General features: G+C 36.5%; 1 protein-coding gene across 2 annotated transcripts in view; it reads left to right on the top strand.

Moving 5' to 3' along the window:
* The window catches only part of LOC126284321 (uncharacterized), a 58,976-nt gene that overhangs the window by 20,790 nt on the left and 21,103 nt on the right, over positions 1-17,083 (top strand). For both annotated transcript variants that reach the window (XM_049983161.1, XM_049983162.1), the window contains exon 8: positions 3,947-4,090. In XM_049983161.1, the coding sequence (XP_049839118.1) occupies positions 3,947-4,090 (144 nt within the window). The remainder of the gene's footprint in view (positions 1-3,946; positions 4,091-17,083) is intronic.

Here is a 17,083-nt window from a genome sequence, read left to right as displayed (position 1 = left end):
GTGCTTTACTTGAACTGTTATTTAAGTGTTTACCAACAATGAAATTTGATTTTAATAATAATAAATGTATTTATATTCATCTCCTGCTCCTACCTTAACTTTGTTTCAACTGTTTCTACTCAGTGTCCATAGTTGATAAGTAGATGCTTTAAATAATGTCTTATTCATGTACAACAAATTACTAGTGATCTGAATGATGAAAATGTGAGGGGCTTTTGTTAAATAAAACCAGTCTTCACTTCGAAAGTAAAATGTGCTTAAATATCATTCTAATGACATTGATTCAGAAAACAAGGTGTATCATCTGTTTAAAATAACTTAGTGACTGAGAACTATAGGCATAGAGGGAGAAGAATTGTCAGTCATTGTGTAGTATGCTACCATCTACATATTCTCATTGTTGTGTATAGGTAATGAAAAAACAAGTACATGGAAAAACAATTGACAAGCATGTGAACTGGATTGAAGATCCCCCAGTAGATGTTGACTAGTCTTCATTACTTGACTCATTGAACTATCACAGGATCATTATAACTGAACTATAAGATGCTAGACTAGTATCTCAGAAAAAATATGTATGAATCGCTGTTGTTTCAACCTGATCTAAGATTTCTGTAACGTACTTTCTGAAAGTGTCAGAATGGTTTTATTACTGGCTTTAACCATGTGTAATTGAATTAATTCTAATTACCTAAATATCAGTGAGAGAGTAAACACTAACAAATATTATGGATGTGGCATATCAAATAATATCATATCATGAAAATTATTTTGAAGTATTGTCATACACATTTCGGCTGTATGAGCTCTTGCATTGCTTTGCATTCAATAACTCAATGTTTTTTGTTAGTTGCTAGTGGTCTGAAAGAAAAGTTGCAGGATATTATTCAACTACCTACCAGAAGTTATAGTTTTGTGGAAAAACACCAGTCCAGTTACTCAAGTCACACTGATTATACTATACACTCCTGTTTTCACATCATGCATAGGTGCTTGATGTAACTAATGAGGATTTTCAGAACTCCAGCATTTGTTGTTTTAATAGTTCATGTTCCCTGATAAATTGCAACCACACCTCACCGTAAAATAAGGGCAGTTGCAGTATTGATGAGGAACAACAGTATCTGAATTGGTCAGTGTACTGCCATTACTGTGCAAAGTTTCAGAATGAGGATGTGCAAAGCTCGTCGGCAGATGCTGCTGACACTCCAGTCAGAAGTGCTAAATTTTCTCAGCCTTATTTCCAATGCTGCTCCCAGCTCATGTAATTTATTGTGGGATAAAACTGTGTGCCATACTGCAGGAACAACAGTCTGAACTGCCATATGGTAAATGGGAGCTTTCTGCTGGGGTACTAGTTCCCAATCAATGCCAGAGGCAGCACTTCAATAATATGCGAAACACTGTATAATTAATATATTAAAATAACATAGTACACAATTAAATTTCTAGGAGAAATCATTCATTTCTCTGGATTAAATTGCGAGGCAAACAAAAAGAGACTCATAAAAATATAAAAAGCTTTGTCAGGCAAACAAAAAGAGAATCATTAAATTATAAAAAGCTTATAGAATAACTTGAAATAGGTACAGTGAAAATTAATATCTCATGACATTGCATCAGAGCAGTCAGACCTAAAGCATTGTATGTATCACAGACTTTAATGTTTATCAGTATACCAGTAACTAAAGACTTAGCAACAGAAGAAAAAAGTATTAGATTGATGTGCAAGTTTATAGTGTTTTCCATAAGTTTAATAAACACAACTGAAACATAAGTCATCAATAGTATATTCTCCTTCACTATTTACAGCAGTCTGCCAGTGCTGGGGTAACATTTTGATTCCATGACTGTAGAAATAATGTGGTTTTGAGTTGATGAACTCGTCCAGCCATGTTTGGAGCTCATCTCGATATGGAAAGAGAGTTCCATGAAGGTTGTTCGATAGAGAGTGGAAAAGGTGAAAACTGAGGGCACGAGATCACACGAATAAGGTGAATATGGTACTACTCCCCAACCCAACTCCTGTATAATGTTTTTGTCAATCTAGTAGAATGCAGGTGGGTGTTGTTGTGGAGTAGCATCACTTCACACAGTCTTTATGATCATTTTTCATGGATTATGTCTGCTAGACGTTTCAGCTGTTGACAGTAAATGTTCGCAATGATAGTTACACCTCAGAGGAGCAATTCGTAGTCTGCCACACCACCACCATTTCACTAGATGCATAGCGTTATCTTTTGTGGATGTGCACAGTTCTGTATATGGGGAGTTGTGGCTCTGCTTAGGCACAACCTTTCCTTTCTTTTCCCTATGTCAGCATAAAGATATCATTTCTCATCACCAGTAAAGACGCCGGATAAGAATGGTCGTTGTTGTTTGCAAGATAACAAGTAAACAGAGATCGCCACCTGCAGATTTTTTTTTGAGCATGCGGTACTCATACACCTAATTTTTGAACTGTCCCTATTGCACTCAAATGTCTCACAATGATGGAATGATCACAGTTCATCATGTTTGCGAGTACACTTAGATCATTAGGGGTTAATGCATTTAAACAATCTTCTTCATACCTCAAAGGTCTTCCAGAATGTCGAGAGTCACTAATGTCAAAATGATGGTCTTCAAAATGAGAAAACAATTTTCTTGCAGTGGTCTGCCCGTTGGAATTATCCCCATACATGGTGCAAATGTTTCTGACTGCTTCCATTACTGTCACGTCTCAATTGAACTCGAACAGAAGACTATGTCAGAAATGTTCTGATTTCTCCACTTTGCGCTCCATTTTCTAGCATCCACAGCTCCACTCACTATTTGCAAATGACAAAATGTAAATGTGTAAATTCAGATCGTAAAAGCAAATACAGATAAAAAAGGATAAATGTTAAATAAACCCATTCTGGTTGCTATACCAAAATATCAACAAGCGAAATGAAAATTCTGTGAACTTGTGCACCAACCTAACACAAAGGAACGTTTTTGGTCTGGTCTGGTTTGATTGGAATCTGGCCACATTCTCAGAGTGAACAATGCTAGACCAACCAAAAGGATTTCCTACTGTGCTCTCTCAACAAAAATTAAAAACAGTTGGATACTTGATATTGAAACGGATCTTCAGGAAATAAGAGTTACTAATAAAATTCTGCAGGACAGAGTTGTATTCAAAACTTTAACTGACAAGCATCAGTTTAAAGCTAAACCAAGTTTTAAAGTCTTACATATAAAAGAACATGGACAGAATAACGTGAGAAAAGCCACAGTGAGGAAATGAAGAGATTTTGGGTAAAGCAGAAGAAAGCAACCTAATCAGTGAAATAAGTTCAGTGGTGCTCCACTGCTGAGCGTAATGATTTAAAAAATGTACAGATTATCAATGAAGATGTATAAACCATTGATGAGCTTAAAGATGTAGGGCAGTTGAAGACAACTGGCTGGACAGGAAAAGAGTTAAGCAGAAGAATAAAAATGGCATAGACTGCTTTTGGCTAAGTAAACAGAGTTTTCTATACTTCTGAAACAGGAATTTTATAATCAGTTTATGTTGGCAGTTCTGCCTCGTGAAAATGACACATGGACTTTAATGGAGAAAAATGTTTCAAAAGCTGGTTAACTGTAAGAGGTTCAAGAAGAACAAACAATTGCATTAGGTAATGGCCTGAAGTGGAAGATGTGATTATGATTGCAATAAATGGAGAGGCCATGCAACCAGGCAAATGGCTGTTATGTAGGCGAAGAAAGTTGCTTTTGGATTTTGTGAGATAATAAAAAGCTAAGATGATGCTCTAAGGGAAGGTGAGTAAATAATATGTAAGAAAAGTTCAGGTGCATGTAACTAACTGGTGTGTGTGTGTGTGTGTGTGTGTGTGTGTGTGTGTGTGTGTGTGTGTGTGTGTGTGTTTTGTCATGTCAATAAATGTTCTGATTTGTTCTTTCCTTCTTCTCAAAGACAATGCAATATTGGTCAGCAGTGACGGGCTGGAAGAATTGAATTTTCTCTTGGAGCATGCTGGTCATAATTTGGGTCTTGATGATGCACATCATCACGTATCATCAACAGCTGAACAATGCAATGCAGAAACAGTTCAAACAGGTACCAAAACCATTGAGAATTTTACAGTAAGTTAAAATTTTGAGTTGATGTGTACAATGGCTCTGAAAATGTTTCTATCAGTCCAGATCTGGATTAGGATGAGGAGTTGGTGAAAGGAAATGTGAATATTGTTCTGTTGTTGTTGTTTTATTGGTTACGTGTAGTTAAGACTACATGAAGGAGCTTATGTCCTCTTTCTTTTCTCCTTTCATTATTTCCAGCAGTTTTCCACTCTTTCCTGACGTTTTCTCTTCTTCCTTTTGTCCATATTACACCTTTCTTTTCCTTTGTTTTCAGTTTCTCTCAAAAAAGTTCTTTTTGTTGTTCTATTTTCGCCTAACTCTTTTAGATGTGTACAGAATACAAATCTTCTGTTCCTCATTGACTGATATTGATTCATTTTTTCATAAACTTCTTTATTGCATCTTAATTTCCACTTCCAGTTCTCATATTTTGATCGCAATACTTTCCTGACTAATTTTCTTCCCTCCTTTTCTCTTTCACCTTATTGTTTAGCTGTATTCAATGAAAGGAATTCTGAGGGTTAAAGGTATTCTGGTTTAATACACTGTTGTGCTTGAGCTTTCCATTTATGGAAGTAAGTTTCCTGTTATACAGGGTTTTTGTTAGTTGGTAGAAGCTACCTCCATTTTCCTTGTCCATGCTAAGTTAGCTTCTTTGTCCAAATCATTTGGTTGTATTATTTCATCTAGATATTTAAATTCTGTAGTCTGTTTTTATTCATCAGTAAACAATTTCCATGTATTTTGGTGCATCCTGTGCATCTCTCATACACTCTTGTTTTTTTTTTTTTTTTTTTTTTTTTTTTTTTTTTTTTTTTTTTTTTTTTTTTTCTCTCCAAAAGGTATACATAGGCCTGCTTTTTAAGCTGTCTCTTGTAGGACATTTATCTGCACTACTGCATCGTCTATACATTCAGCTAAGATGGCAGGATTGTCTGCAAAAGCCACAGTGAAAACTTAGATAATCCCCTTTCTCCCAGTTGTGATTCTTTAAATTCCCTGTCATCTTCTTTTCCTCGATTTCTCTTATTACCTTTTCTAGCACATAATTGAACAGCAGTGGGGACAATTCATCTCATTAACTTATCCAAATTTTGATCTCAAAAACCTTGGAGGTATCACCAAAAACTTTAATTTTGGATCTTGTATGTGTTAGTGTGTCATATACAATAGCCACTGGTGTATCGTCAGCTCCAAACTCTCTTAAGGTTTTGAATAGTATTTTCTTGTCAATTGGATCACATGCTTTTTTGAAATCTACAAATGCCTTATAAATGCTTTTGGATCTCACTCTTCAGTACCTGTAAATTGTAGATTTAAAATTTATTCCACACAGTATCATCCTTTTCCAAACTCCCATTCATACTGTCCTAACTAGCGATCTAGTTGTCTTTCCAGTCTGTTTTGTAGCACTTTCGAAAGAATTTTGTAAGTTATTGGGGCAAATTTTATCTCCTCCTTTGTGGACTGGATGAATTAATGTTGTCATTGTTATTGTCATTATTATGAAGAGGATAGTTGCTACTCACCATATAGAGGAGGTGCTGAGTCGCAGATAGACACAACAAAAAGACTGTCAAACAAAATTAGACAAAAACCACACACACACACACACACACACACACACACACACACACACACACACACACACACACACACAAACCAACTCAACTCAACTCACACACAACCACAGTCTCTGGCTTCTGCAGCCAGAGACTGTGGTCATTGTGTGTGTGTGTGTGTGTGTGTGTGTGTGTCAGTCAGTCTTTTTCTTGCGCCTATCTGTGACTCAGCACGTTCACTATGTGATGAGTAGCAACTGCCCTTTTCATAATATTGCCATGATTCCATCCTGGATTTTCTGTTGTTTTATTATTATTACTGTTATTATTATTAGTAGTAGTAGTAGTAGCAGTATTTAAAGTAATGTAGAAAAATAGACTATCCACAGAAACATTACTGGAGTCGTAAAAGTCAGATATAGACACAACTAAGAGTACAGCAAAGGTACTATGTGAAAATAATATATAAAAATAGAATGTTGCAAATACTTTTTAGAAATTGCAACCATCCTTGAAATGTGAAGACTTTTTATGGATGTTGTGATTGTTGTTTTTCTTCTCCACAATCCCTTTTTGAAATATTATAGTAGTGATTTGTGGATAATTGATTAATAAAAAAGATAATTAGAAAGTGATTAATATCAGAGATGTTTCACTGCTCCTTTGTCTACAGTGCTATTTTTCTATCATTGTAATAGATACATCAGTGAAGAGAGTATATTATAACTAGCTTTTTGTTCTTTGTTGCTAGCTCTGGTCATTTGTTTTTAACTGCTCCATTGGTTTAGGTTATTTGAGTGGCACATTTTTGGAATTCTTCCTTTTCATGGTCCAGAGCTAGTTTTAATTATGAATTATTCACATATTCTCCTTTTATAAAGTAGAAGTCATGGTTTATGTTTATGTTCACACTTCACCGGCTTCCAAATAGTGTATTGGAAATGGTAATTTACATAAATACTATTTGTGTCCCTACCCGATCTATTTATAGAAGTTGTGGTTCAGTAAGTATTCATGTTAGGAATGAAGAAGTGTTTTATAGAAAAAAATTGAAACATAATTTCCTTAGGGATATGTGTTTTATACGTGTTTGCCAATGACGACATGATTTGAGCAGAAATGTTTACCTATGAACTATGATTTCATCTTTGGGAACAAGAAAAAGTAGCTGAGTTAGGGGCAAGAGGTTGGGGGGTGGGGGTAGCAAATCATAATACATGCCATGCAGTTTACACTTTTGTGGATACATTACCAAACGAATGTGTTGACACATTGCTCCAAAGAAATGGCACAGATGGCATTTCGGGATACACATGTTTGTATGCAACTGGTACCGCCATTTAATAAAATATAAAACTCGCTTAAATTTCTCTAAAAACAGCTTTAAAGTTGAAAGTTACACCCAGCTGTTGTATACCATCAGCAATTGTGGCACTCAGTAGACCATAATTTATCTTATCAAGAACTTATCATTTAAAATAATAATTGCCTTTCCCGTTGATGCACCTATGGGCTCTACTACTTCACACACTTTTGGGCAGCAATCGGTGATAATCATTTTATGGACTCATTCATTAATTTCTTCAGTAACATTGTCTGCCAGGCGTCCTGAGCAGTCCACATCATAATTGGATGTTTGCACATGTTTAAATTCATCAAAATTGTTTCTGTTGTCATTGGCAGTAAAGGGTCAAAGTAAATGGCAGCATTTATCATTTCACATGTTTTTACATCCAAAAGCAGAAAGTGACCTAGTGAATGGTAATGCTCTTTCCCCATGTCATGGGAATCACATAGCATAACTTATTGAAATGGCTACAAAGTTATGAATCAGAGTCATTTTTGTTTCATCATTGTCTAGCAAATTGTGGCAAATTATGGTTAACACTAGCTTTTGTTAGTAATGAAATTTGTCTTCAGACTTGAGTTCTCATTGGACTGATAGATTTTGTGCACAAAGAATGACTTTGTTCATATCTACATCTGTACTGCATAAGCCACCTTATGGTACAGGGCTGAGGATACCTTTTTTACCACTATCAATTCCTCCTTTCCCTGTTCCAGTCGCAGATGGTTAACAGGGAGAATGATTACCTGTAAGCCTCCATGTGAGCTTGAATCTCTCTAATTTTATCTTTATGTTCTGAATGAGAGTTTAGCGAAAATGTTTCTCCGTTGGAAAATCTTTGCAGACACCTCTTTAGTACATTACATTCTGCATAGAAATCAGTCATCTTAGATTTAAAAATCTAGTCAGTTGGCGTGCTTCATTTCTGACTGTATCACTATTAGATATAAGAATAACACGAATATAAACATGACGTTATATGTATATTCTTCCGTGTTTGCTGTTGTCTCACTCTAGTTTCGTAGTTTATTAGGCAGACAGGATTTAAATGAGATAGCAGCAAACATGAAAGAATACATGGCAAAATGTTTATATTCATATTAGCCTATTCTCATGGCGAAGAGAATACTGCATGTGATTCACAATTCATAAAACTTCCTATTAGCAACCATCTCTTCTCACAGGTAGGAAAAAATTCAGAACATAGAGTTGGCCATATTGACAAACATCCCAAATAGTCTTGCCAGTCGGATTTTCGTAGTACATTGAAATGCTGCTACATTTGAAGATGAACAATTCAGAATTTGTATTTTCTTCGTGGGATAATGTATGAAAATGCAGTGGTCAAAACTCGAGGTGGAGAAAAAAGCTCATCTTCTTCTTCTTTTTTCCGAAGAGGTTTTGGTGCCAGTATTTACAGTATTTATCGTTGTGCCTGCAAAGCATGCCTGTGTAGCACTACATATGTTCTACGGCAGAAGTTTGTTGTGACAGCACCTATCAACATTTTTCAGAACTTCCGCTTACTTTGCTCTCGATTCTAAGCCACAGGTGGTTTTTTGGATTACAAAAACCAGAAGAAAGTGTGGCTTAGATTCGGGTAAATATGGTAAGGCAATGCTGTAGGGTCCAGAGGTGCCAAAGCAATTGTCTCATGTGCCTCAACACCTCTGCAATGCAGAGCAGCAGCTTGATACCCATCAATTGTGGCCAACACAGCCTCCAGTTGTTTACAGACAGTAGCCAGTTCTTCCTGCATCCATACACAACAGCACAGTCTCTGTCCACCTTTAATCCCCTCCCACCCACCCTGTACTGCAGATGGTGTAACACTATCCCAAGAAGTTGAACTCACTCAATACGAATGATCAAAAAATACACAAGCTGCCTCTTATAATAAAATCTCTACTGTCTCTCATTTCATATGTAGAATATGTTCCAAAAGAACTCCGTTGGAATTCGATTACTCGATAAATAGTACAATTCTCAAGGCTGTAAATTCAACTAAGTACCTGGGTGTTAAAATTACGAACAACTTCAGTTGGAAGGACCACATAGATAATATTGTCGGGAAGGCGAGCCAAAGGTTGCGTTTCATTGGCAGGACACTTAGAAGATGCAACAAGTCCACTAAAGAGACAGCTTACACTACACTCATTCGTCCTCTGTTAGAATATTGCTGCGCGGTGTGCCTTACCAGGTGGGATTGACGGAGGACATCGAGAGGGTGCAAAGAAGGGCAGCTCGTTTTGTATTATCGCGTTATAGAGGAGAGAGTGTGGCAGATATGATACACGAGTTGGGATGGAAGTCATTACAGCATAGACGTTTTTCGTCGCGGCGAGAGCTTTTTACGAAATTTCAGTCACCAACTTTCTCTTCCGAATGCGAAAATATTTTGTTGAGCCCAACCTACATAGGTAGGAATGATCATCAAAATAAAATAAGAGAAATCAGAGCTCGAACAGAAAGGTTTAGGTGTTCGTTTTTCCCGCTCACTGTTCGGGAGTGGAATAGTAGAGAGATAGTATGATTGTGGTTCGATGAACCCTCTGCCAAGCACTTAAATGTGAATTGCAGAGTAGTCATGTAGATGTAGATGTAGATGTAGATGTAGATGTAGATGTAGATGTGTAAGAAGTACAGGGAGAGTTCATATTTTAAGAGCAGTATTTCAAATGCTGGATGACTACTTTTTAGTAAGAACTTGAATTTGTGTGCTTAGTTTTATGCACTGATACCTCCCAAACACCCCTTTTGCTTAGCTGTTTCTTTGAAATTTATTTTTTCTACTGACTGGACACAATTCATATCCCAGACTAACAAATATCCGTGGGGTACCTTCCTTAATGGTGATCTTTTTCCATTATCCAATCTGTATTTGTACTGTGAAAGAGGTGATTGACAGTACTCATGTTGAAAACCACATACCTTACAAATACAGCTTCAGAAATCTAGAAATCTTTACACTCAGTTCCTAGCACATTTACTTCTCAGCTGAATATGGTATCAGCTATAAAAATCTATTTCAGATGAACTAGAATATACAATACCAAAACAATAAGAGTGTACTTTCTTGTCTGGAGTCAGAGTGACACTCTGTATTCTGTTGCAGAATTTTGTAACAGTCTTTCCAAAACAGTAAGGAAATAATGTGGAATCCTTCACAAATTAGCAAAAAGTAATGCCTCCACCTTCATAACTCTTCAGCAGTTGGCAGCATTGGTATGCGACAGGTACTGGCTTGTCCTGTAGTCCCTTCTCTACAGCTCCAGTTGGCAGGAAGGCTCAGCATTGAACGGTTGTGTTGTTACAGTGTAAAGTATGGAACCCTGCATAGCCAGTCGGTCAGTGCGATTTAAGCAATGTGCAGTCCTTGAATTCTTGACAGCAGAAGGTGTCACCCCAAAGGAGATTCATCACAGAATGAAAGCAGCTTATGGTGATTGTGTTGATGTGAGTACTGTGTGTCGGCAGGTGAATATGTTTAAAGATGTTGAGGCGGGAACATCTGACCTGCTTTACAAGCAAAGAGTTGGACAGCCTGTGACAGCAACCACCGAGTTTCACAAGCAAAATGTTGACAGATTGATTCAAAACGATCGTCGTATCACTCAGAGAGAAATTGCAAGCACAATTGGCATTTCATAAGAATGTATGGGTCACATTATTGCTTTGCTCGGCAAACCATATACTTCACATGCCACCACAGCAAAACTTCAGAGACTGGATCTCACCACCATATGGCATCCTCCACACAGTCCAGATTTAGCACCATCTGACTTCCATCTGTTCCCAGTAACGAAAGGCGATCTGTGGGGACATCATTATGCTTCTGATGAAGTTGTTGAGAGAATTGAGCGACTGTGGTTGTGGAAACAGTATCGACTTCTTCCGTGATGGCTTCAGAAAACTTGTTCATCGTTGACAAAAATGTATCCAATTGGTTGGTGATTATGTGGGCAAGTGAATATTGGTAATTAAACATCACATTCTAAGTATTATTTCTGCATTTGATTTATTAAAATATTTTCATCCAAAGCCAATTAATAAAGGTGGAAGCATTACTTTTCATTCAACCCTCTTACATTGATAGTTAACCATGGTCTAGGGCTAACATCTCGACCATAAAACAGTGAAATCGTGGCTCAATCGTTGAAAATCTAGGTAGTGATGATTCCAAGCTCGGATGCAAAGAGGCCTAGGAATTGTTCTGCGATATTCAAAAGTTTTATAGATGTGTTTCATAAACCATTCTTGAAGATTAATCTTTTGCAAGTTAGCACAATAGTGATGTAAAAAAGTAATCAGCACTCCGAATTTAAGTAACACTTCTTTTTTATTACTTTTGTTGCAACATCACTTAACAATATAAAACATACTTAAAAATATCTTCCTCACTGATAAAGTTCACATTTCATAAACTGACTACAATTTGCGTCTTTTCAACTTGACAACCAAGACTTGACACTCTAATAATCGCTTAAGCACCCAAAAATCAGAGTTACAAGTACATCAAAGATCATAGTAAAAAAAAATAAAATAAATAAAATAAAAAAAAAAGAACACACAAGAATAATATCATTGCAATATAAACATATCGATGTACCTCTACATTAATGAAATCAAATCTGAATGTTGTCACAGAAATATGTTAACTATTTTACAGAAACACAGTAGAATATTGCTGGTATCGAGATGTTGAGGTGAGGTTCCGTAATGGTTATGTAATTCAAGTACCATTACAATCCCAAGACTGATCTTATCTGCTGCTTGAATTTTGAATACAAGTAATCATCAGGGATGGCCCAAGACTAATTTTCTGACAATAATCTTGCCTGAGACAGCAGAGGAGCAGACACAGGTTCAAGGCAATATCATGAAATTGGGAACCTGTCCTTAAAGGCAAAAGAATCAGCATTAAACATGGCATGAGGATGCAGAAGGTACACAGAACTCCCACGATAAATAATTAAAAATTATTTCCATTTAGTAGTGGTCCCACTATTATTTATAGGGATAAACAGTGGCCATGTCCCTTGGCCCTAGTATTATGCAGTCAAACATCTCTCACATACATGTCATTCACTCAGCCAACAATGCACCAGACTGTTCAGGCTCTGTAAGGGGCACACTAATACTTACTTCATACATTTATCTACAGCCCACCAGTACATCTGTACTCGGCAAACCATTTTAGTGCATGGCAGAGGGTAATCCCATTGTACGACTTCTTCGGATGTCTTCCCATTCCATTCACTTAGAGTGTAGGAAAAATTAATGTTCAAATGCCTCTGTGTTTGTGCAGTTATTAATCTAATCTTGCCCTCACAAACCCTTGCAATAATTAGGGGGTTATAGTGTATTCCTAGAGTCATCATTGTCCTTGAAACTTTGAAACTAGACTTTCTCTGAATAATATTTCACTGAAAAAATATACGGCAACCAGCCACTTTTTAATGCGTTTTTTATTTACGCCAATATGCATTTCGGGTTTGCACCCATCTTCAGCTGGCAAATTACATGGATCTTCAGTTATTACAGTAGTACCATCTCGACAGCAGTTTGGGTGCTGCAGCAAGCCTGTGCAAAGCAACGACTCCAATCAGTTACTTCAATTTCGCGAGTTTAAAGTCACACACTATCAGCTGTTCATTTTACTTACAAATGAACAGCTGATAGTGTGTGACTTTAAACTCGCGAAATTGAAGTAACTGATTGGAGTCGTTGCTTTGCACAGGCTTACTGCAGCATCCAAACTGCTGTCGAGATTGTACTACTGTAAGAACTGAAGATCCATGTAATTTGCCAGCTGAAGATGGGTGCAAACCCAAAATGCATATTGGCGTAAATAAAAAACGCATTAAAAAGTGGCTGGTTGCCGTATATTTTTTCAGTGAAATATCATTATCCACGGCCACGGAGCTCAACAGTCCAAATAAAATGGACAAATTGTAATTTTTTTCTGAATAGTTTAGTTCTATCTTCAAGAGCCTTCCAGTTCTGTGATGCTCTCCCACAGGCCACACAAACCTGTGACCATTCGTGCTACCCTTCTCTGTATAGGTGGATATGCTCAATGTCCACTGGTTAGTCCTATTTGGTACAGGTCCCACTTCCCTGAGCAATATTCCAGAATGGGTCGCACAAGTGATTGTTAGCTGTCTCCTTTGTAGACTGATTGCATTTTCCCAGTATTCTAGCAATAAATCAAAGTGTACCTCCTGCTTTATCTGTGACTGAGCCTATGTGATGATTCCATTTCATATCTCTACCCAGGTATTTGTAGTAGTTGGCCGATTGCAACTAGGACTCATTTTACATTTCTGAACACATTTAAACCAAGTTGCCAATCTTTAAAATCGTATCAAGAATGACTGAATATTTATGCAGCTTCTTTCAGACAGTACTTCACTATAGGTGAGTCCATCATCTGCAGAAAGTCTGATATTACTATTAACATTGTCTACAATGTCATTAATATACATCATGAACAGTAAATGTGCCAACACACTCTTGGGACATACTGGAAGCCACTTCTACATGTAGCAATGATCTGAGATAACATGCTATGTTCCCTCTATCAAAAAATCCTCAATCCAGTCACAAATTTTGCTGGTAACTCACATAATCATCCTGTTGACAATAAGCATAGATGTGGTACTTTGCCAAATATTGTTTTTGAGATAAAGAAATACTGCATCTACCTGACTGCCTTGATCCAAAGCTTTCAGTATGTTGTGCGATAAAAGTGCAAGTTGGGTTTCACGTGATCAGTGATTTCAGAATCCTTGCTGGTTGGCATGGAAGAGGTCTTTCTGTTTGAAATACCTTATTACGTGTGAGCACTGAATATGTTGTAAGATTCTGCAACACATGCTAGTCAAGGGTTTGAACAGTAGTGTTGTGAATTACTTCTTCCTCTCTTCTAGTGAATGGTTGTCATCTGTGCTTTCTTTCAGATCTATGATAGATTATAGTTAGGAGAGGGGCTAAGTCAACTGCAAATTCAGTATAGAATCTGATAGGGATTTCATCAGGTGCTGGAGCTTTGTTCAGATTTAACAATTTCAGTTGTTTATCAACACCATTGACAGTAAAACTTATTTCACTCATCTCTTCAGTTATACAAAGATTAAATTGTGGCAGTTCTAATGGGTTTCTATTGTAAAGCTACATATGGAAACAGTGTTAAGAATTTCAGCTTTCGCTTTGGTGCCCTCACTTTCATTTCCTGTCTCATTTGCAAGCCACTGGAAACTAGCTTCGGTGCCACTAACAGCCATTACATATGACCACATTTTCTTTGGGTTTTTGAAAGGTCATTTGACAATATTCTGCTACGGTAGTCATTGCTATCTTTACAGTCAAATGTATTTCATTCAGCATCTCTTTATCTACAGCCTCCCCCCCCCCCCCCCCCCCCCCCACACACACACACACACACACACACACACACACACACACACACACACACTCCTGTCGTGCACTGAAAGTTTCAAGTTTCTCATTGAAATATGTACGCCACTGCTTTTTTTTATCTGGTTTACTGAATATGTTTATCTTTCTACTTGTGTTGTTTGTACTTTGGTAATAATTGTAGGTACAACCATGTCATGGTCACTGACAATAGTTTCAGTGTGAAAATTGTCAAAGAAGCCGGGTCTATTTGTTATACATATCAAAAGTAGCTGTTGATGAATACATCTGTTAGTCATACTAGTGCACAGAGGAAGAACATCCTGTACTGTAAAAAAAAAAAAAAAAAGTTAGATTTCAGCTTGCATATTACTATAACAACAATCCTTATCTACAAATGTTTGAATAGAGTTTCAGATGAAATGAAACATTAATTGTGCATTAAAATATTGATTCTGGCATAAAATAATTTTGTAATTAAATTATTAAAAGTAAATTACATTTTTCTTTCCTGACAATTCTGTTTGTTAAAATACTTTTCAAGTCTATCTCTTAAGTTAATCCAAAATATTCATAAAATACAAAAGTTCATTCAGCATCATCCTACAACACTAGTTGCTCCTAGAAGTTCTTAGCTTCATGTGAATATTTCAGTGTGTCCACTGTTAGCTTTTCAGACTCTAGATCTGAATCTGCATGACGTATTCGTTGTCTTTGTACCAGAGCTGCACTCGGTTGGAAAATATCTGTCATCTGATGTCATTTCAGAGTTCAAAGATCTTGCTGAGCCTCACATTAGAAACAATTAACAGAAAATACCTTAGGACTTTTATTTCATCTCCAAGCATACATTCTATACTCATTTCCGGATAAAAATGAAAGAGAATGAAAATTTTTAACAGTAGTTATTACATACGTCATGGCAAAGTATAACCTAACAAAGGTAATGGAAATCACAGTATTAAAGACATATAATGTGTGCCCATAGGAAAATGGTCTGTATTGAAAAAGTGTTATCATGATCTATCCCTTGGCAAAAAATTCAAGATTAGTCCCCCATTCAGATCTCAGGAAGAGACTGGCAGGGGGAAGCTGTGTATGAAACAAATCTGTGAGAAATCTGAATGTGGTAGGGAAGCTATAAAATCTGAAAAGATAAATGCAAAGCCTCAGTCTAAATATAGTAGGAGTCAGTGAAGTAAAATGGAAAGAAGATAAAGATTTGTGAGCAAACACACATAAGTTAATCCCAACAGCAGCAGAAAATGGTGTAATGTGAGCAAAATGACCTAGTTTATTGATAAATTAAGGCTTACTGTCATGTATAGATATGGGTGTAGAGGCAGCTATAAGCTAATAAGGTACAACACTGCTATATTTTTTTACCATGAAATATTTTGTTATATGAAACATAATGCACAAATATAAATAAAATAGAAAGAAACTTCCACATGGGAAAAATATATTAAAAACAAAGATTCCAAGACTTACGAAGCGGGAAAGCGCCGGTAGATAGGCACAATAAATAAAACATACAAACACACACACAGAATTTTAGCTTTCGCAACCGACGGTTGCTTCTTCAGGAAAGAGGGAAGGAGAGGGAAAGACGAAAGGATGTGGGTTTTAAGATTAGATTAGATTAGATTAGATTAATACTTGTTCCATAGATCATGAATACGACACTTCGTAATGATGTGGAACGTGTCAGGTTAATAAAAGATGTCTGTACAAGAAATTACATTACACAAAATATTGCATGACACTAATGATTAAGGTTTATATATATATATATATATATATATATATATATATATATATATACTTACTTTATATCTAAAAATTCAGCCAATGAGTAGAAGGAGTTGTCATCTAGAAATTCTTTTAATTTATTTTTAAATGTTAGTTGGCTATCTGTCAGGCTTTTGATGCTGTTTGGTAGGTGCCCAAAGACTTTTGTGGCAGCATAATTTACCCCTTTCTGTGCCAAAGTCAGATTTAACCCTGCATAGTGAAGATCATCCTTTCTGCTGGTGTTATAGGTATGCTCACTGCTATTACTTTTGAATTGGGTTGGATTATTATCAACAAATTTCATAAGGGAATATATATACTGTGAGGTTACTGTGAGGATCCCTAGATCCTTAAATAGATGTCTGCAGGATGACCGTGGGTGGGCTCCAGCAATTATTCTGATTACACGTTTTTGTGCAATGAATACTTTTCTACTCAACGATGAATTACCCCAGAATATGATGCCATACGAAAGCAGTGAATGAAAGTAGGCATAGTAAGCTAATTTACTGAGATTCTTATCACCAAAATTTGCAATAACCCTAATAGCATACGTAGCTGAACTCAGACGTTTCAGCAGACCATCAATGTGTTGCTTCCAGTTTAACCTCTCATCAATGGACACACCTAAAAATTTTGAAAATTCTACCTTAGCTACAGACTTCTGTTCAAATTCTATATTTATTACTGGAGTTGTGCCATTTACTGTACGGAACTGTATATACTGTGTTTTATCAAAATTTAAAGAGAGTCCGTTTGCTGAGAACCACTTAATAATTTTGTGAAAAACATCATTTACAATTACATCACCTAGTTCTTGGTTTTTGGATGTTATTACTATACTTGT

The sequence above is a fragment of the Schistocerca gregaria genome, chromosome 8 (genome assembly GCF_023897955.1).
Source record: "Schistocerca gregaria isolate iqSchGreg1 chromosome 8, iqSchGreg1.2, whole genome shotgun sequence".
Lineage (NCBI taxonomy): Eukaryota > Metazoa > Arthropoda > Insecta > Orthoptera > Acrididae > Schistocerca > Schistocerca gregaria.
The sequence above is the reverse complement of the archived record's forward strand: the minus strand, read 5'-3'. Positions and strand labels throughout refer to the sequence as shown.